Below are 22,452 nucleotides of genomic sequence, written 5' to 3'. Positions count from 1 at the left end.
TGCCATTGGCTTTTCTGATGGCTTCGTCACACTGCCGGCTCATGTTCATCTTGGAGTCCACTAGGACTCCAAGATCCCTTTCCACCTCCGTGCCACCCAGCAGGTCATTCCCTAAGCTGTAGGTGTGCTGGACATTTTTCCTCCCTAGGTGCAGCACTTTGCATTTCTCCTTGTTGAACTGCATCCTGTTGTTTTCTGCCCACTTGTCCAGCCTATCCAGGTCTGTCTGCAGCTGTTCCCTGCCCTCCGGCGTGTCCACTTCTCCCCATAGCTTTGTGTCATCTGCAAACTTGGACAGAGTACATTTCACTCCCACGTCCAAGTCGCTGATGAAGACATTAAAGAGTATCAGTCCAAGGACCGAACCCTGCGGGACCCCACTACCCACACCCTTCCAGGTCGAGACCGACCCATCTACCACGACTCTTTGGGTGCGACCCTCTAGCCAATTCGCCACCCACCGAACTGTGCAGTCATCCACATCACAGCCTCTTAATTTGTTCATCACAGCCTCTTAATTTGTTCAATGGACACTGGTTCTGCAGAAGGGTAAATTTATTCACCTCTTTGGACCATGAAGATGCCTAGGGAGGGGCACGTGTATCCCAGAATTGTTAGAGTTGTGTTTGTTGTTTTTTTTTAAAATCTGGGATTAATCTAGATATTTCAGTGCCACCAATCACCTCTCCCTGGGATGGGTTGAGGCAAACTATAAGCCAGAGTACAATGGGAAACAATTGTGACACTGGGACCTGCCACTCAACCAGTTTACAACATGCCAAGTGATTTCACGTTTGTACTGAACAGCTGTATACATCTTTTGCCACAAAAACCATGTTCAGTTCTCCCCTTCATTTGTTTCCACCCCTTCATTCTGGTCCATGTAATAAAGGCACAGCTCTTATGCTGTAAATTATATCTAAATTAAGAGGCATCTTCATGTGAACACTCATCAGGACATCTTGTGGCTTCCTCAGAACAAAGGCTTCACAAAACACTGCACAAACAGCTATTAATGTTTTATGCAGGAACAGAGCTGTATAATCATAGCATTTAAAGCACACAACAAGATTTAGATACCCCTCTATTAAGCAATATCTTCCCTGTCCAAATAAGCAAGCACTTTTTCCACTTATCTCCTTTTCTAATCATGGGAGGCAGCCACACGGTGGTGGTGATGCGGTTTCTATTACAAAGTAGCTATGTGGGCATTGTCATTAAAATGTCCTTTTGCACCTGCTGGGCAAATGTCTCAGCTAACGAAGAGACTTTTGAATTGCTAGTGCCTCTCAGCTGCTTATGCTTTTTGGCTCTGACATGCAAAGAAAGCTGAGGAAGAATGGTGTGGGTATTTAGGGCTTGAAGGTAAGACATTCGACCAAGGTTTTAAAGAGGGATTCTCTTCTTCATCCTCCTACCATGTTAAACAGAAGATTATATTTACTTTCTCAAAGGGATTAACGTGGAGATACTGGTTTTCTCTTTATCTCTTCCAATAATACAATACCTATGTTTCCTAAGGAAATTCTATCCAGTACTAGCCATTCTGAAAATCCTTCTTATTCTTAGATCAACATGGGGATGCCCCAAGGGGATTTCCTTCTTCCCCTAATAGGAGAGGCTCTGCTTTCATAAAATGTTTTTGAAACCATTCTAGTACATTGGGGTGGCCTCAAATCTGTCTTGCAACCTCTCTTATAGGCAGGAAGGTCCATCCAGGCCTCATAGCTCAGTGGACAGTGTGGGTAAGGTGCGCTAGTTTATACCCATTGGCACACTAAGGATGGCATCATGCCCACCTGGCTTTGACTCCTCAGTGGACCATGTATCCATTTCCAGCCATTGGGAACTTGACCTCATGCCTCCACAGCCATAACAAGATGCCTTAAGGGGTCACTGCCCCCCTCCTCTCTCCTCCAGGGTTTCAGATTCCAGATGTTTCTTTCACCCAGAGATCCAGCTTCACAGACAAAAGGAAGCAACTCTCCCTCTGCCTCGGCACACTCCCAGAAGTAAACAGCTGTCTTGCTGGCTCATGGATGGAGTTGCAGATTCAAGGATTTTAATCCAAAGCTTTTATAAAGAACTATTGCACTGTTTCTTTCCTCCCACCATCATCTTCATGTCAAATGCAAATCTTCAACAGGGAACCTCTCTCATGCTCCATATGACAAGATTCGGAGTCTCTCACCTCAAAAAGTCTTTCAGAGTGCTTTTGGCCATCGCTGTCAAGTGAAGTTCACCCTACAGTTGTGTTACACAAGGCCCACACAGAACTTTAAGTCCACTTTGGCTCTGTTTTACTTGTGGATTTCCAGAATGGTAGTAGAAATGTTAAGCATGCAGAATGAAAACTCCCACCAACTTAGAAGCTGCAAAAGTAAGCAGCATTTTGTTAGGTGGAATGAAACATGAAGATGGTTCAAGGGCAAAGTCCACCAAATAAATAAATAAATAAATAAATAAATAAAACATGGAGCCATCTTAATTTCTGCTGCAATTTTAATGAGGTTAAATGGAACAATACCAAGAATAATTTGGCCTGCAAAGTTTCAAGATGACAGAAATCTGCATGGTGGAATATGCATGTCATGCCATGTGGAGATTAGATGAGCTGAACAACCACAATCAGCAAAAACAATTTAATCGGTTGGAGGAGTTACACATGCAAACACATTTTGCTTGGCAAATAATTAGGGCTTCATGAGCATCACAGATCCCCCAGGCAGTCTGAGAAACAGTATAAAAGCTCTCAACTCAGGGCTCTACAACAACACTTTTCTTGCGTGATCCTCCTTGGTGAATTGGGTAAGTCAGAAACCACCTCAAATCATTCTAAATACCTAAATGTTGCTTTAAAGATAGTTTTAGTGTAGGACTAAAAATTTGATCAACATTCATTGATGCTTCACAGTGTTACAGGTTTTCTTTCCATAAGAGTCTTTTTTGTGGTTGTGTAGTTGCAATTATCAGTGATTAGGAGCTTCTGGAGGCTATGTTAAAAAAGGCATAGATGCTTGGGATACACTTTTCCCATTAATTCACTAATGAGCATCCAAGTCCAAGGCATTATGGGAAATAAAAGCCTGACAGCACTTTGGGGTCTTGTCAGAGCAGTTCCAGACCAATGTAGCAGAAAGGATAGACAATGTAATGTAGCAGAGTTGAAGTACGAGGACCTTTAAAGGAATGCATGTTCTCAGGATTCAGGTGCTAAATTGGGATGCAGGAAACCTATATTAAACTTTGGTTATGTTTTGGACTTCCTGGGGAAACCAGGCCAAGTCTTCTAAGGAAAGATATTTGAGAGCGCTCAGACCCCAGGACACAAAGTTATAACCTTTTTTTTCCCCTTTTAGTCCTCTAAATCAAGTTGCAAAGACTTCATTGTAGAGCATGCCTCTCTTTTCCCATGCCCAGCACAGTAGGAATCTGATCTCTACTTCCATTTGTAGGAACAAATATTCAGACATGCAAGAAGTAGGCATGCCTACGTTCTAGTCCTAGATGTTTCAGTGACTCAACAAATGGCCATGAGCAGGTCACTTAACCTTTCCATTGTAATTTTCCCTGTGTACAAAGGAGGGATAATTTCTTATTTTACAAAGGTAAGGTCAGGTAAGGAGGCTGCACAGAGGAGCAAAAGGCAAATTGTTACGTGAGTGGTAAATAGAATTAGCTATTAGTATCCCAGCTGGAAGAAAGGAAGGGTTTCTAGTAGCAGGACATGAGGATTCAGAAAGAGAGATTGAGAGGAGAAGAGAGGTGACTGGATGTGGCCAAAGGTAAGATGGTCTTCAATGGAGTTTCTGCACATCAAGGGAGTAGGGGCTACATACTCATTGCAACTGAAACTGAAGTCTGCCATGATTGCTACACCCTTCCCATAACCACATAATATAAGCAATGAACCCTTTTGGCTACTCCAACCTGTGCATTGTGTCTACCCTACTCCTTACTGCATGTTTCAGGCTGACCTCCACGCCAAGATGGCCTGCACTGACCTGTGCTACCCCTCCAGTGGCATTGCCTGCCCAACACCCATCGCCAACAGCTACAATGACCTGTGTGTGAGACAGTGCCCTGACTCGAGGGCAGTGATCCAGCCACCACCAGTGGTCGTGACCTTCCCAGGCCCCATTCTCAGCAGCTTCCCCCAGGACAGCATCGTGGGATCTTCAGGAGCACCTGTTGTGGGGGGCTATGGCAGTTCTTTTGGCACCCGTTTCGGGTACAGCGGCTTGGAGGGATCCCTTGGCTATGGCAGTTCTGGTGGCTATGGAGGATCTGGTTATGAAGGCCTTGGCGGGGGCTATGTGGGTGGATCCCTGGGCTATGGGAGCGGATCCCTGGGTTACGGAGGTGGATTGTGTAGTTCTGGAAGCTTGTATAATTATGGAAGGTTGTATGGTTCAGGCTTTGGCTATGGCTATTGCAGCCCTTTTTCTTACCGTCGGTACAATAGGTACCGACGTGGGAGCTGTGGGCCGTGCTAAGCCCAACAGGAAAATACACAGAACAAGGAACAGCCAGGGAATTAGAAGAAAAATCCAGATTCGTGATTGAGTGTAATGGGCATGGCTTTCTGAAATGCCAAACACCCAGGGTTTCCTCTGAAGTTAATACACTAGTGAGTGCTGGGCACTTCTGAAAGTCAGGTCCATGCTTGTCTTACTCCCATTACGTTCTAGCTTGTATTTCTCATCTAACAGTCTTGCTTTATGGGGCTTCATGGTACTCTAGCAACAAGGGCAAAACATGTAACTTAAAATGCTAGGACATGGGACTTGCCTGTCAATCTATGGTGTTAGCACATGAAGAAAAATATCTTGAAACAGAAGATTGGTTGTTTTATTTTGTAAAAATCTTTATCCTTTGTAAGTGTACACTTGCTTTCTCATTCCTATTAAAATTTCCCAGCATCATATCATTGGCCTTTTGAATTTCCTGTCTCTTCTGCCATTTACCCATTGCTCAGGGTGAACTTCACCCCTAGGTTGATGATCAATGCCAGGCTTATGAGCCACTTACAATTGTCATTCAAGTCCTACAATGCAAGGAGATCTGGGAGCATTGTATGGTCTATGGTGCTGCAGCATTTCCAGGGCCTGCGACTCAACAGCAATAAGCCAGGGAGACTGTCCATGAGCTTGGGTCTATAGGCAGCCAGGGTGCAAGACTCTAGAGAAGCCCCTGGGGGATAACACCACACCAGTTGTTCTCAACCTTTTTAGATTCAAGGTGCCCCTCAGAAAACACCAGCTCTTACTTTTCACTCTTTTGACTACAGAAGAATAACAGAGCAATTCTTCTGTTACAAAGACCTCAGAAAGTTCACAATAGGTCAGAATGGTTTTAACTTTATGGATGTCTCTTTGAAATTTCTCAGTATATCTCATGAATTGTGTATGCACATCTGAGGCTGCTAACATTGTTATACCACCCTGAAGCACCCTTGAAAGGACCTCAATGGACCCTGGTTGAGAATCACTGCCCTACACCTAGCAATCCCCAATCTGTGGCTCAGCCAGACACAGACTCCCCCAGTTACCACCTCCAAGACTTTCCCTTTCATGGATTTCATTTAAATTTCAGAGATTTCATCCCTGAAGTGAACAAAACAAATGTCCAGCTATCAAAGCCCTCCACTATGCAGATTCCCCTTTCTCCATACAGATGCACTCCAGACAAATGGGAGGACCATCTCTTTACTATGCCCTTCTTTCACTCTCTTGGCATCAGCAAAAATCAGGCACGGTCCTGTAGTGCCTCTCAGAGTCTGACTGGAGCATTGCTTAATGGCTTCAGGCAGTGTGGGAGGGTAATTTTCCACTATGTTATTTTAACTCAGCATATTTTGGCTGCCTCTCACTAGCCTGAAGCCATTCAACACAAGGCTTATGTACAAACACAGGTCTTCACAACTGGATTTAAAATGAATCGGAATGGGCACCCGCTCTGAGGAAGGTGAATTTTACTCCATAGTGAGTAGGACCTGAAAGGATCTGCATCTGCAGCTGAACAATTTGTCTTTCAAACAGGAACTCATAGTAATTATCTTACAGTACATCAGACAGGTTTATGTCCTTTGGAGGAGAGGAAGGGAGATGGGGAAAAGAAAGAAATTGTATGCATTGTATAGGCTTTGGAGTAATTGTCCTGAACCTTAATAACCATCAGTAAGCTCCTAAGACAGATCTGCTCTGTTTGGGGAAAGTGAAGGAGAAAAGTCATCTAAGAAGAAGAGAGTAACCGAGTTGCCAATAAACACTGAGAGCCCGTCTAGTGAAACACAAGGCCAACATGTTCAACATTAACATCAAAGCGCCTTAAGTCTGTAGCAAGATGTAAATAAGGGGAAGAGATGTGAGTTGATGAGGAAAGGGCATAAGAGTAGAGATAAAGGGTTATCTGCATCATTTGCCCTGTAGAAAGATTTCAGAGATGTGAGGCCTGTGCTGAATAAGAACTACCTACCTCTGGGGTGGGTCTACATGTGCACATTTACTGCGCAGTAACCAAAAATTACTGCACAGAACGGGTGCATGTCTACATGTGCACACTTGTACCATGCAGTAAATATGGTGACTAGGCCTGTGTGAAGAGGCTAGTATTTGCTTTGGATTCAGCCAATTTGGGGGACAGTGATTTGATTCGGTGATTCAACTTACTGTCCCAAATCTATTTGGCCGAATCTGATCCGGAGATTCAGCTGCTGCTGAATCTCTGAATCACACAGGCCCATCCCCTGCCCTCTCTCCCAGCCCCAGCAATGGCTGCCCCACCCGCCCTACCTCTCGGCACTTTGAAAAAAGAAGTCCCAACTCACCAGGTGCTGCCAGGTGAGGGGATGAACCCCGCTGCTCCCCATTGTCCCATACTGCATGGGGTGCTCTGCATGATCCCCTTGACCCCCCCCACTACCTCCCCCTCCCCCCATGGCTACCCCACCTGCCCCAGATCCGGCTCTTTAAGGGAAAAAAAAAAAACTCCCAAAAGAACTGGCTCCTGCCCAGTGGGGGGGTGATCCCCACTGACCCCGCTGCTCCATGCCACATGAGGGGCTCTTCCATGAGCCACCCAAAGCCCTGAGGTTACTGCAGGAATTGGTGAGTTCGGGGGGGGGGGGGCTCTGAAAAGGCCAGATCTGTGGTGGGCAGGGCAGTTATGGGGGGGGGGGCTGGGAGAGTGCAGGGGTCGGGGGCTTGTGCAGAGCCTCCCCATACAGCATGGAGCAGTGATCAAATCACTGTCCTGAATATCGATTCAGATGAATCTCCGAATCAGTCAGGCCTATCCCCCCCCCCCCCGACCACGTCCTGCACTTGTTAAAAAAAAAAAGCCCTAACCCAGCAGGTGCTGCCAGGCAGGGGGCAATCCTTGCTGCCCCACACTACCCCACACTGCATGGGGGGCTCTGCATGAGCCCCTGACCCCTCATCACTTCCCCAGTCCACCCTCCCATTGGCTGCCCTGTCCGCCATGGCTCCAGCCCTTTAAGGGAAAAAAAAAATGATAAAATACCAGACTCACCACTCCTGGGGGGGTGGGGGGATCCCTGCTGCCCCATGCTGCATGGGGCTGTTGCATGAGCCCTCCAAAGCCCTGAGGCTGCTGCAGGAGTAGTGAGTCCTGTGGCTTTTCTCCATTTTTTTCTTAAAGGGCTGGAGCCGCAGCTGGCAGGGAAGCCAATGGGGGGGGGGCTGTGGGAGTGGGGGGGGGGGGCTTGGGGCCTCATGCAGAGCCTCCCATGCAGTGGGGGGCAGTGGGGGGCAGCACCTGGTGAGCAATGGGGATTTTTTTTAAAGCACTGGAAGCTTGGGCTGGTGGGGCACCCATGGGGGCCTGGGGGAACAGGTGGGGGTCAGGGGGCCTGGGGGAGTGTGGGGGGTCAGGGGATGGCAGGGGTCCCCCCATGGTTTCCTTCCCCCGCCCCTAGCACCCCCTCTTGTACCCCTAGCACTTACCAGCACAGAGTCAGCTGCAACTCCCTGCTGCAGCCACCAGGGACTGCCTGAATTATCAAAGGTCTCCGAATCTTTTCCGAAGATTTGGAGAGCTTTGAATCAAATCAGACCTTTTAACTGGTCCCCTGATTCGATTCAGATTTGGAGATTCGGCCACTGAATTGGGCCAAATCTCCTCTGAACTCAGTCACCACCTGAAGCTTTGCACAGCCCTATTGGTTACCAGCTCCAAGTCCAGCTCCCTGCTGTAGCCCCTAGGGACTGCCCGAATCATTAAAGCTCTCTGAATCTTTTCTGAAGATTTGGAGAGCTTTGAATTAATCCGGACTTTTTAATTCAATTCGGATTTAGAGATTTGGCCACTGAATTAGGCTGAATCTCCTCCAAATCAAATCAGCAACTGAAGCTTCGTACAGCCCTAATGGTGGCTTATGCTGACTTGGGTGTAAATGTGATACCTGCATCATGCAGGTATCAAGTTTGCACCCGATTATTTACTGTGCAGTAATTCACGTGTAGACACCTTATCGCACAATAACACTGTGTGTATTGGCTGACTTGGGACTAACTTTAGTCCGTCCACACACAGCATTACTGCATTTTAACACCTGCACTTGTACACACCGGCCTATTCCCACTTACTGCACAGTAACTTTAAGATGGCGTAAATGCATGTGTAGACATGCCCACAGAGATGAAGTGCCCATGAACTGATATTTCAGGCATGAGAACCACCCCTGAACAGCTAGAGCACCTCTGCGATAGCAGACATGACAGTCACCCTGCCTGATGTGCTTACCTTCCTGTTTGTTTTATCTAACAGATGTGCAGTGTGGAGATTATAAATTATTCCAAGGTCACCTTGGTATGTGGCAAGCAAGAAGAAAGCATGACTCATCTTCCATCTCAGGAGTTAAAACCACTCTTTCATACACAGTCCACTGATTTCCTGCCTTGATTTGTTAAGTAAACACACAAACAATTACACAAGTTATCCCCAAATTATAGGGGTGTGTTTGGTGGATCCTCAGGGCAATAACTCTGGTCAGAGATATTAGGAGGCTTTTAAAGACTACTGTATTTCAAATCACAAACACTTATTAATGCTTTACACATGCAAAACACTGTGTTATTTCATTTCAAGTGCTTTATTTGGTTCAGATACCCACATATATTGAGTAATACCATCTCTTTAAAAAACAGACAGGTCAAAGTCACTTATATAATTCTGTTAATCGGGTCATGAAATATTTCCTCATAATTGAGGGTGCTCTCCTCTTTCATTAAAATCAGCCTCTGTGTTCTTTTTTCCCCTTCCTTTCCCACAAAAATTCTCCTTTAAATCTGCTTGATATGAAGAGCCAGCTCCTTGACATACATAAATGTGGACAGATTTACCATCTTTAATGGTACTAGTCATTCATACACCCCTGAAATTCAAGTCATATTATCCTAGAAAATGCCAGCTACACAAATTACTTGTGGTCTGTGGCAGGTCTATGTTATCTCAGCCAAGATCCCCTGGCTTGTCAGTCATCTCTAGCCTCCCTGTGGAGTGGGTCCCAATAAGTAAGGTCCAGGGGTGAAGGCAGAAGGCCTGGAAAAGTTTAGCCACCTATTTTCCAAAGGCAACTTGGGACTTTTGTTTCCAAACATGGACAACTTAAAGGGGCCCCATTTTACAGGCACCACATACTCAGCATCATCTAACATCTCTAATCTGGCAACCAAACACTCGCCATTTTTTAATGATCTTAGGTAAGCCAATAATTGCTCTCCTCTCCATATGCAATAATCAGCTCAGCCATTTCCCCCATCCCATTTCTCTGCACATAGACTCAAGGAGGCTAGGCTGAGTTTATACAAGGTAACGATGGATGAATGCCAGGAACTGTGTGCCACACCCAACAAATCACGACTTCACTTGGCATGAAGCTGTACCAAAGATCACACCTGTTTTGCCAGGATGGGATAGTTGACAGCAAGTCAGCCTCTTTGTACTAACTTTGGTAAAAGAACCATCAAATGAATGCAGTCGGTGTGATTCTTCAGGTAGCTCCAGCAAAATCAGTGGAATGATATCAGAAATAAGATGTGGCCCATATATTTTTAAGAAGAAACAAGCCTACTGGGCATAATATGCATGACTAATAAATGCAAAGAAGGAGCAAAATGGTTTCATCAGCCGAAGGACTTAGGCAGGTACCTAATTGTGTTGTTAGCATCTCAGGCACAACAAGTATCTCAACTCCACCTATGAAACTAGGTAAGAACTCAATCAATGCAGGACTCCACCATCTACATCTTTTGACCTCTTCTCCTTGGCAAAACGGGTCAGGCAGTTTTAAGCCCGCTATTTCTTACCATCCAAATATTATTTTAGCTTAAGATTTCCTTCCATTAAAAGGTATTTTCATACTTATTCAGTTGAAGCCTTTGGTGCCTACAGGATTTGGAAATTAAAGCTGCCTTTTACAGGACCTTGTAAAGTATCAGATCATCCTTCATTTTAATTGGGCATTAAGGCATGAAAATCCTTTAAACATCTCAGTGCTCCAAGACTGGAGAGTCTTGTTTCGACATCAGTGGCGAGGCGTGGGGAGTGCATGGGGGTGCACGTGCACCCCCTGAGAGTGCCGGTGCTCCCCCTTACGGCCACACTTGCTGCTCAGGTGATGGGCAGCAGGGGCAAGCGGAAATGCCAATGCCCCCCTGCAAGCACCAGCTGATCACAGCACTCACTGCAGCCACTTTTGGGAGCGGCTGCAGTGATCGGCCAATGCTTGCTCCTAGAAGCGGCTGCATTTTTTTCAGCTGTCTCAACTGAAGCTACATAGCTGCTCAAGAGCTGAGAAAACTTCCCTAAACAGGTTGGTAAAAGGGACTGCCATTTACACATTAAGTTTAACCACATTCCTATATTCAATCTGGGCCATCATAAATCAGGTCTAATGTTTTCCCTCCAACTGAACAACTTTGCATTGAGTTCAGTAAAACTCAGAATGTTTCATGAGCCCATAAAGATTTAAATGACATTTTTAAGGAACGATGGCAACATGATTTTGTTATAAAATAAAGCCGTTTATTCCAAATTTATCCAGTTTTGTTTAGAAATATATATTATGGAGCTTGATATCATATTACTGTATACTTAGTTAAATGTATATCACATTCCAACAAGTTCAAAATGAAGCATTTCAGTGATGTCATTCCAACGTTTCTGATCAGTGCTTCGAACCTGAAGTGGTCCTATTGAGGTCAAGGGCATTAGGCTTGCTGGTCAAGAGAGGGGACCAGGAAGGCAATGAATAATTCTGGGATCATTTATCCAAAAAAAGGTCAGAAGCAGGCATACCTGGGCATGCATTGAAAGAGTCTTGCTTAATCCCTATGGAGCAGCTTTGCATTGGGAAAACTGGGGCTACAAATCTCTTCCCTCACCTTTTTTCTGCCTGGTCTAAACACTTTGTAGACTGTCCAAGACAGGCACGTGCATTCGGTTTGCATAGGACCCAGTGCTCTGCAACTTCAATCCTAGCTGGGGCTTAAGAGAGCCAGCAGACTTCCAACATCAGCTAGGAATGCCACTTCTACCCCAAGGCCTGCCTTTTGGTCACGATTTGACCTCTAGGAATTTATTTAGCCTGTGTTTCATATAGATAATCACTACCCAGGATTTAAAAGTTTGCCCAGAGCAATAGAAAAGTAAATTACTAGGCAAGCATTAGGCAGCATCAGTCATGCCTGAAACTGTAAAAAAAGGAGGAGCTGCTGAATAAACTCAAGAAAGAGTAAGAGATACAACAGGGGTGAAAGGATGGGGCCAGTGCAAACATGAAGCAGTGATGATTGCCATCACAGTGGAGCAAGGAGGGTTAAAAAGAAATGTGTTGGGAGCAATAGGAAGGATTAATGTAACAAAAGAATTTGAAGAAAATAGGAGATCAAGGTTGCTGGCAAGCAAGGTCTCAAGTTATTATTGCCTGGCACTATGTACCCATTGACTCATCAGGATTACTACATCTGCCCCATTACCATGGCATCTGGGTACTGAACCTCTTCTTGTGAACCAAGCTGATGGAAATCAATAGAACTTAACTCTCAAAACATGCTGTTAACTTCGTTTATAGTTTACCAAGCCCTTCCCTTCAAAATCTTTCAGAAATTTGAGTGTGGGTAACAACATCTCATAACCTGGTCGCAGAAAATGAAGGGCAGACATGCCACGGCACATTCCCATGCAGTTTTAACTCTGCCTTCTGGACATGGTAATATGCAATCCAAATAGGCAAGATTTTCCCTGTTCTCTGCCTAACTCTGTCATTGCTTTAAGTACCTGGCCTATTGAGAGACATCAAAAGTAAGATTCAGGAAAAACTTATAGGTGATTATCACAGCTATCACAGCTGCCTGTAGAACAAAAGAATTGGGAGTAATTATATTCACTCTCTTCAATGTCAAGTCAAGTCAGTCCTGAGGCCACTACAACCGTTGGGTCGCAGTCTCTCCAATGGCTCTTTATATTCCTGGTAGCCACCACAATTTTGCATCTGAAAATAATTCTCACACTGTTATTTCCCAAAGATGTTCAAGCTCACAATCCCAGGTCTAAAATGGCCAGTGTCTCTTTCCCAAGCGACTGACAAATATGCTATTGATGCAAAAACAGCTTTTAGAAGTGTTCACTTTCTGTAAACAGAGGTCTTAAATCTTTTCCAGTTAATTAACTTTGTAAACCCAATATTTAATGAACTGTTCTTTGGTAATCTTGAAGTCATGAGCTCTAGCATGGTCCAAAGTTATTAATATTATGTCTATCAAAGTCAAAGCCAACACTTCCCCCACTTCTTCTGTGCCATAAGCATTTCAGAGTTGGAAATGGAGATCCTTCTCTTTTTTTGTTGTTGGGTGGGGTTGTATTTCATGATTCTCATGACACAATGAACTCAGATTTGCAACATCATGTCTATAGCTGCTGCTGATTCAGCAGTTCATTTTGGAAGCTAATTTCATTTTAATGCAACTTCAAGAGTCCTTTGAATTGTGTCTAAACACAGAACTGTTGTAGCAGCTTCTCCCCTCCTCTAGGGTCTTTTCTGCATATATGTTCACTTTGTTGTCAGATTTTTTCATTCCATCAGTTCTAAGGTTGACAGCTCATAAATCCACCTCTCTGCCCAAATTACAATTTCTTTGTAGATGTTTAGCCACTGGTTCAAATACAACATACCCAAACCAGATCTTATAATATTCCCCACACTCAAGCCCCCCATCCTCCTCCATTGCCTTTTGCCTCTATCACAGTGGACACCACAACTATCTTCTCTGGCACTAGGCCATCACTCAGAGGTCATCTTCAGTTTGGATCTCTACCCCAGGTTCTCACACCCAAGCTCCATGTAAAAACTTTCCAACTCTTTCTCTAGATGATCTCTAAGATGCAGCCTTTCCCCATCTATGCATATTGATAAAGCTTTCAGCTTCACACTTCTCTTCCATCTCAGGTATTCCACCATCTTTCTCTATAGCCTTGAAATTGCATTCAATCCCCACTTATCCCAAGCACTGCTTAAAATAAAATGAAATAACAGAAAATAAAAGATAAGAAATATAAAATAAAATAAAAATAAAATGGAATGAAATAAATGAAAAATAAATTAAATAAAATAAAAAATAAATACAAATTAAATTAAATTAAATGGAAATACAATTTAAAGAAAAGCCACACAGTTCTCTACTCCATTAATTTTGAATAGATTGCCCCATGGTTTCCAAATCTACTCTGTCCCATGGTGGCTTTGACTCTGACTATGGGGAGAGGAGGGAGTGCAAAAAGCATGTTCAGGCTTCAATGACCAGTGGCTTTTTCTGGCTGAGGATGCATTTTGCACTATTTGGCATCCAGCTTTGAGAGCATAATAGCTTGTGCTCAGAGCTACAACTGTCTTTTTTTTTCCAAAAACTGTGCCAGTCTCCCTCTTTCATTTCTTTACATTGTTAAGCATTGCTGACGTTGCTGAAGTTGCATGCTCTTTTGTATAAATAATCCCTAAATTATGATGCCTCTGTGTGGGAATTGCCTGGGCAATAATATTTATGGTGGGGAGGTCTGCAGCTTCCCCAGAACAAAGCTGTCTTCAAAGCATTTCACAAAAACTCATTAATGAAAAGATCTGTTTTATGTCAAGTGCACATTGTCAAGTCATTTATGTCAAGTCATTGACTTTTATGTCAAGTGATCAAGTGCACATCACTAGGTGTAGGCGCTACAGCATTTTACAAAAGTATCACTTTCAGATGCATGTGTCAAGGTCATTCATTTGATTTTCATTGGGAAGTGAATCAGAGCCTCCCTGCATTTCATTTAAAAAAAAATAATACTTTGCAACTGTTTTAATAATTTAAAGCTCATATATCTGATTCCAGGTTGAAGCAAGTTGGCAAGGAGCCATTGACTTCACCGACACTGGACTCATTTATATAATCTGAAGGTCCAAATTCATAATACATTTTTTTCCCCCACTAGGACACAGCAGTGCTATCAACAAGTCTTTATTTCCCCCCATTTTCTTCATTGTGAGGGGGTGGTCTATCTGTCTCAAGGCATGTCTGCACTGATTTCCCACACTGCTTCTACCTTCAATCGTTTCACATTCACTTCCATGTTTTAACCAGTTACATAAAGGAAAGGGTTAGAAAGTCCTCCAAGTTCCCTATGAAAAGGTTTGGCTGGAGCCCCTGTCCTAGAGATACAGAACAAATGCAATCCTTTCCTCTCATTGCCTTTAAAGGGCAGCACTTTCTCCACTTGCAGACACGAAGTTGGGCAGTTTTAAACAAAGAAGCAAACTTGGGAGAGCCAGCAATTAGTAAATCATTCACCTCTCTTGACAAAAGCCTTAACCCCAGCCCTCCTCATAGGACTTATAGTTGCTACAGAAGCAAGACATGGAGCTTTAAATATTCTCCTCCTCCCCCTTGCCCCCACTCATGATTTGTTGCCCAGCACTGGCAGAAGCCAAAGTCCATGTGGTCACAGCCCCAGGTCATAAGATGCTGCTCTAGAGGCTCTTCCACCCATCCCAGCTGACATGCCTACAGCTCTAGACCTAGGTAGAAAGATCATCAGCAGATTTCCTCACTCACTCACTGCTCTCAACAGCTTTTCAAATAGATTCAGTCTCACCAGCTGATTTAAAGGTGATTAGCAATTTCCTTAGCCTCCTGGAACCAAAATCAGGGGTACATATAATCCTTAACAGAAACCTTACCAATTAAGCCACTCTTTTCTCTGTTCCCATACCCAGCCTACAAGAGCAAGGGGTGGTCAAAACAGATTTGATACAGCTCTTTCATTCTTCTTTATTCAAAACCAGTAGCAATGGTCTTCCTTACACCCACACTCAAAACATGACTGTGTTTCTCCCCCAGATATCCTAAACTCTCCTATAATTAATATGCAAATGAGATCCAGCCCATCACACCCCCTTGATGGCCAGCTAATACCTCCAGGAGCTCAGTTCCCCTAAGGGGTTTCTGCCCTACTAACTTTTGCAAGCAACTCTGGGCTGCTGGTCTCCTGGTTCTGGGATCAACAACAAGTCCTCTGCACACTGCAGCTTTAGTGTAGAGAGCTTACATGCTGCCCTGCTTAGCTGGAAAGATAATGGTGGTTTCCCCCCTTCCTTTTAAATATTCTTTTTATTAAGTGGTGTTTATGCAAAGAGTAAAGGAAGGGTCTTTCTGGGGACTCGGCTTTAGACAAAAGGCTTTCAGAGAGCATGACTGGCCAATTCAAAATGTTGAAAGATCATAATTGGTACCCAAATATTGTGCAAGAGTTTCATCATGAAATACCCATGTCAAGGTCCTTTAAATGGGCCCCCTATTTGCATAGCACTAAGGAAAGCTTTGCACACCCTTGCATACAAGGACTTTCCCCCAAATTTATAGCTACTAAACTCTCAGCCAGTGTCAATCAGGATGGCTCTGCCAATTGCATTGTCACCTCCTGATCTACCCCTGCTACACATCTAAATAGGTCGGGGGGGGGGGGGGTTAATAACGTCTTTTAATAATGTCTTCCTCAGGTGGTATGCCTCTCTTTCCCAGACATGATTTCTAGTTTGCACAAATATTACAGCTACTTAAACACTTCTGTGAATTTGTTTCCAGCTTGTGGCTCCCTCTGTCACCCATTGGGAAAAGTTGTCTTTCAGATTTCTGAGCAAACAACAACAATCACCTGGCAAGCTCTATAGCCTCTATAGCTGGTGAAAGATGGTAACGGTTTTTAATACAACTAGCTAATGGAACATATATATCTACATCTATAAATAGATATAGATATATACATATATGTACACGTACACACACACACACACACACACACTCACCCCCCAACATGTATATGTATTAGGGCTGTGCGAAGCTTCGGGTGGTGATTCGATTCGGAGAAGAAGCACTTCTGGTCCACTTCCAGGTTTGCTGCTGAGCATGTTGGAGAGCCCCCTGCACTGCCATGGGGTGCTCCATCTACCTCAGCACCACAGTGATCACGAGCCACGCTGCTACCTCAAGGTATGTAGAAAAAACTTTAAAACCTGTGCCTGTGTCCTAATCACTGATTCACTGAATCAGTTTTGAATCATCAGAATCAGATTTGGCTAAATAAGATCAGGGACAGTGATGCAAATCAATGGATCAAATCAGTGTCCATGATTTGGGGTGAATCCGAATCGATTTGGGCTTGTTTTGCACATCCTTAATATGTATATGTATATGTATATAAAAGGACATATATGGGTTTCGAAGGGCATTTGCATTAAATAACCACTGGACAGACCTGATTACAAGCATCATGAGCAAGACTCAACCCCTCCTCCCCCCCAGATAAATCCCTAACCACTAGGATATTGAGTCACACTTCCTCTTACAGGCTCTCCTTCTGGCCCCATGATGCTCACATTCCTTTCCACCAAGGGACCAGCTGCTAGAAGAGCAGTGGAAGAAGCTCCCCAGCTCTGCCTATCCTATGGGCTAGAGCTTATGGCATTCTGCTTGGAAACCAGGAGGTGTGGGTTTAAATTCCCACAAGGAGAGGTGGGCTCAGACCCAGGTCTCATACTTCCTGGGCATCAAACACAGGCATTGAGCATTTCTTTTTGAACAGGGAACCTGAGTGGAATGGATGACCACTCCACATAGAACAGGATCACAGAAGAAAGCAAGCGCAGGGGGTCTGGACCTGATGATCTTGCGAGGTCCTTTCCAGTCCCTAACATCAATGTATCTATGAATCTATAAGTGTCACTAGAGACCATGGGGGATATACTGAGTCACTTCTGAATGTGTACAACAAGCCAAGTCTAGTCATTTAAGGACATTTCAGGGAAAGACAGAAGCCTTAAGGAATCGAGGTGCATTATGGGACCTTGGGCAGTGGCACAGAACAGGATTGCATATAGTGTCTGAGATCCCTAAAAACTGTGCACCTGCCATCTGGACACCTTGAGGTTATACACTAATAGGATATGAGCCTTCATGGCTACTTACAGAAGTTGAAGAGACTGTGGATTAAACTCAGCTCCTCACTAGCAATTTGCAAAGTTAAACTGCAGTTCACCTGCACATGTACAGCAGGCTGGGCACGAAGGACAGAAGTAGGATCCTGCGCTTTGCAGCATTTCATGCTTCCTTGAAGGGCTTCATGTATTCAAGCTGATAAAAAAAGTACATAAATGGAGCCCAGTTAATTCCTCACATAACTGAAATGTGGTCAGTGGAAAGATATCAAGAATTTTATCTGACCCATAAAATGATAATGATGCCATGCTACGTGCAGTTCAAAATGAGCTAATAAGCACCAACAGCAAGCAAAACAATTTCATTAGATGCAGGAGTTATGCATGCAGCAAAGTTTGTTTTGCAACTAATTAGGACTGTGTGCACAAAGGGTGTCTCAGGTCCTCCAGGCGCTCTCAGCATCATATAAAAGCACTCACCACCCAGTGCTCTTCTCGCCACTTCTCTTGACTTATTCTCCTTGGGGACCAGGGTAAGTCCATTTTGAATGAATTATTTATTGCTATCCAAAGAGTATGTAACCATGGCTTTAATTTAGGATTAAATCTTGCAAAACACCATGTGGTTCTTTTCACAAAGAATTGTTTCTATAGTTTTCCAGTTTCTACCACTGGAGCTTGTAGACTTCATAAACTATGGCTGGAGTATTCAAGTGACATAGATAACTTGGGACCTCCAAAAAGCCCACAACCCCGCATTCGTTTTAGCTGTAGCTTAAGTGAATTGGATGTACAAACCATTTTGAAAAACCCTGGAGTTTTAATACATATATTTCTTTTTACACACACACACACACACACACACACACACACACACACACACACACACACACGTATGTATATGTGTATATGTTCCAATTGTTAGTTGTATTAAAATACAAATACATTGTATTATGTGTGTGTGCATACATACATACAAACACAGACACATAGATCTCTCTCTCTCTGTATATATCTGTATCTATAGATATATCTATATATCTATAGATATAGATATATAGATATATATATATGTTCCAATTGTTAGTTGTATTAAAAAAAAAAAAACAAAACAACTTTCACTAGCTATAGAATTTGCCCCAAATACTTTCATAAACCTCTATAGACTAAAGAATTGTTTTGTTGCTGTTTGTAGGTTAATCTGTATTTATATAATGGAAATCTGAAGTTTGGAGGGTCATGTATAATTTTATATAGAAATATAGAAATATGCCCTAGCACAAACATCTCTTGTAGGGGTTTTAGCACAAACTTCTGTGGGCATTTTGTTCTGCAATGGACCCATTGAGACTTCTAATACTTACGTCCAAAAGACGTCGTATGGGTATTATAGGTGGCAGCATGCATTGCTAGATGGCATGCTGGGGTGACTCCTGCTGGCAATTTTTTTCATGTTTACAGCAGAACTAATAATTTTTTTTATCCATCTCCTGCACTGGCGGAGTTCATCCTGCTTCTGCTGAAGTCCAAGGCATGTCCCCCAGATGTAGCCCTGAGTGGGTACAGGTATGGAAAAACAAGAGATAATGGGTGACAGTAGGATGGAGGCTCTGAATTTAGACACAGGAACTCTGCATTTAGATTCCTACCCTCCTACAAGTTTCCTGATTGATTGTGGGCAAATCAGTGGGGGCCCCTTCTTGCTAATTAACTCATCGCTCAAACTGGCAACCTTGTCATCTCTGTGCATCATCTTCCCATTGTTAAAATGAAGATAATTATCCCTCCCTCCTTTCTTTTGTTTTCCTTGCCTAATTAGTGTGGGCACTGCTCAGGGCAGGGACTCTCTTTTACTCTGTGATTATACAATGCCCCAGAAAACGGGGACTCGCTCTCAGTGCTACTGAAATCCAAAGTGTAAATAAAGCTATCATCAACTAGGCGGGTCTCTGGTCTGGCCCACGCTGCTCTACTTGTTCAGCAAGTGACCCGAGGTAACTCTCTGTGCTTTTCCACAGGTGCTATAATGCTTACAGTGTGCAAAGGATGGGGACGAACATTTTTTAGTTTTTTCAATAGCATGTGAGATAATAAATAGGAGGATAGAAGGATGAGAAAAATGAAAAGCCAGTGATGGTGGTAACAGGAGTGCCCTTCTGGAAAGAGCAAGAGAAGTTCAGAGTCAATTAAGAGGGACCAAGGGCTAATGTGATGAGAGGATGAGAAGGAAGCGGACGGGGCAGATGTGGCTGGAAGTGAAGGGCATATCCGCACCATAACTCTGATACCCCTAGAGAGCATCACCCTTGAGCATGCTGCACTCACCCATGTATACGCACCATATGGAGAGAAGTGGTAGTAAAGTCACTTTTGGGCCCTCCTGCCCTCAGCCCTTAATACATTTGAGTGTGAAGGGGATGGGAGGGGGGTGTCCCTGGAGCAAATTCACTGGCTCATGTCTAGGGCTGGTGCCTGAAAACAGGAGCAAGTGGGGCCAAAACATCTGGGAGAGCTAGGTCAGTGAGTCAGGCCTAGCAGAGGATGCCCACTTTACCCATTCTCCCAAGCCGCCTCCTCCTCCTAATTCTGGTCCCTTTACCCACCTCTTAACTAGCCCCTTCGAACTTCTCTCATTCCTCCCTCATGATCTCACCCATTTCCAGTTGTCACCATCGCTATCCCTTCCCTTCTGTTGTCCTCCCACCCTGTTTCCTGAGCTTCACTTCACCTTCCTTTCCACTATTTCTGACCCTATTAACAAGGTCACCTGCCACTTACGCGGCAAGCGCTGCCCCATATCCCGCATCCACGTTAATCCTCACAACACCTGCAGGAAACTGAGGCACAGAGTTATCATAAGGTAAGCACAGTCCAGGAAAAACAAGTCATCATGGCCTGGCATGTCCTTCCTTCTAGCTTATGTCCATAATGGTAGCACCTGACCTCAGGACCTCCTCTTCCATGTACGGGTGTATCATGTTTGTTCTGCTTGCTCTTATGTGTTGCAGATTTGCCTCCATCCTATGTCTTGCTACGACATATCCTACCCGCCTTGTGGCGTGACATTGCCACCGTGCCCAGAGCCTTTCGCTGTCACTTCCAATGAGATTTATTCTGCACAGTACCCGGACAGGATAGTGGAAACCGAGTTGGAAGATGGGCAACCCTGTACTGTGACGTACCCTGGCCCAATTCTCACTACTTTCCCTCAGCAGACGCTGGTGGGATCCTCTGCTTTATTTGACATGGAGCGCTTACTTGGTTCCAGGAGATCTTTTGAGTTTGAGGGCCTTCTTGGTCTGGGGGGAATATGTGGTCCTGGGAGCTTGTGTAATTCTGAACCTTTTGATGATTTCCCCTATGGGAACTGTGGGCCTGTTTAAACCCAGCAGGATTATCCATGGAACAAGAAATAAGCAAACATGAAAAATAAGGAACAGATTCATGGCTGAGTTTGTGGATTATGGATTTTAGAAGTGCCTAGCACCCACAACTTCAAGTGAGGCTAATGGAAGTTGTGAATGCTTGGCACTAGAGCTGTGTGTGGGAGCTGGAATATCCAGTCAGCTGGAAAAACCCCTGGGAGCATCTACACATTCAATAATGCATGTTTGGTAATGCGCATTAAATTTAGTACCTCCATTGTGAGGTACTCAAAAAGGGCCATTAGCCTATTTTAATGTGCTTTAGGGAAAGCACATGGGTTTTACGTGACACTTCAATGCACATTAAAATAGGCTAATGCACATTAAAATACATGTGTCGACATGCCCCCTGTTTTCACATTTGGGTTTTTTCCCCCAGAAATGTGTCGGAAAAAACTTGCAAAATTCCATGAAATTAGTTATAAAAAATGATGCCCAGAGCTGATAAAAATGTTCTGTTTTGCTCCATCAAAATGTTTATTCCCATTTTGACTTTAAAATAAAATCACAGTGTCATTGACCATATAAAATGCATTATTGAGGGGAAAAAGTTCATCTGGAGATGGAAAATAGAGAAGTTCCACTCCACTCATGCCCACGAATGGCATGCTTGAAACTTTTCTTTGATACCTTGTTTAACAACATTTTCGTCAAAACTGATCAAATTTCCTACGGCAATTCGTTTTTATTGAGCCAGACTGTACAGACGGAAAAGCATTAATAAACCCAAAGATTACCAACCAGCTCTACCAGGATTTGGTTTTTAAATGACACACACACATCTTTTACTTGTTATATTTTACTTCAGATCTATGCTATAATGGTTGCACAGCTTCGTTCTCTACTCATATTCTGCTTTGCTTGATTTACGCTGACCAGGGGACAATAAGTAACTAGAAGCAATGGAAGTTCACCCATGCTCATTAAACTTTACAGTTGGAATGGGGAAGAGTATGGTGTTCAGAATGCAAAACCTTGAAGGGGGTAGTTCATCCGAGCCTCTCTTGAATCCCTGGAAATATTTTCCTCATCTACTGCATTATCTCATTTGCAAGTATATGCATCACTTCTCATGCTCATTAAAAGCATCATAACACTTACCTCCTGGTTTTCCTTTCTCCTCCATTTCTTGTCTATGAACCATTCCACTCTGTGCCATTCAGTACCTAACAGACCCTGAAGTTCAGAAGCAAGAGGCTAATCATTGCTTTTGCATGGTCTGTAGTATTGGGCAGGCCTGTACATAAGCATGAATTTCACCCCTACTACATATTTCAGTGCATGTGCTATTGAATACCATTTACTTTCTGCCCCATGAGGGGTGTCCTTTTCAATATCTTTTAGCTGTATGGCAGCAAAAGAGTAGAAATGAAAGATGCTCCTGTGAATGCTCCATCCACGCTGGGCTTTTCTCCTTCTACCTGAAAAAAAAAGGGAAAAAAATGGCAAGGTCTAATTTATACAATCACCTTGTCACCTATTCAAACAGAGCAACCCTCCTGGAAAGTTCAAGATTAAAAGTTAAGCACCTGTTTA

At 43.8% G+C, this 22,452-nt stretch overlaps 1 protein-coding gene and 1 long non-coding RNA gene across 2 annotated transcripts; both read left to right on the top strand.

The window, feature by feature from the left end:
* The first annotated feature begins 2,744 nt into the window (after positions 1 to 2,744).
* Positions 2,745 to 4,927, top strand: LOC102575956 (scale keratin). The gene is made up of 2 exons (XM_006278919.4): positions 2,745 to 2,808; positions 3,972 to 4,927. The coding sequence occupies exon 2, from the start codon at positions 3,990 to 3,992 to the stop codon at positions 4,494 to 4,496; it is 507 nt and encodes a 168-aa protein (XP_006278981.1). The 5' UTR covers positions 2,745 to 2,808; positions 3,972 to 3,989; the 3' UTR covers positions 4,497 to 4,927.
* Positions 4,928 to 17,921: 12,994 nt separating this feature from the next.
* LOC106739525 (uncharacterized) lies at positions 17,922 to 22,016 on the top strand. The gene is made up of 2 exons (XR_001372798.3): positions 17,922 to 18,024; positions 20,500 to 22,016. It is a non-coding gene; the product is annotated as an uncharacterized LOC106739525 (long non-coding RNA).
* Positions 22,017 to 22,452: the final 436 nt, after the last annotated feature.

Source organism: Alligator mississippiensis, chromosome 15 (genome assembly GCF_030867095.1).
Source record: "Alligator mississippiensis isolate rAllMis1 chromosome 15, rAllMis1, whole genome shotgun sequence".
NCBI lineage: Eukaryota > Metazoa > Chordata > Crocodylia > Alligatoridae > Alligator > Alligator mississippiensis.
The sequence above is the reverse complement of the archived record's forward strand: the minus strand, read 5'-3'. Positions and strand labels throughout refer to the sequence as shown.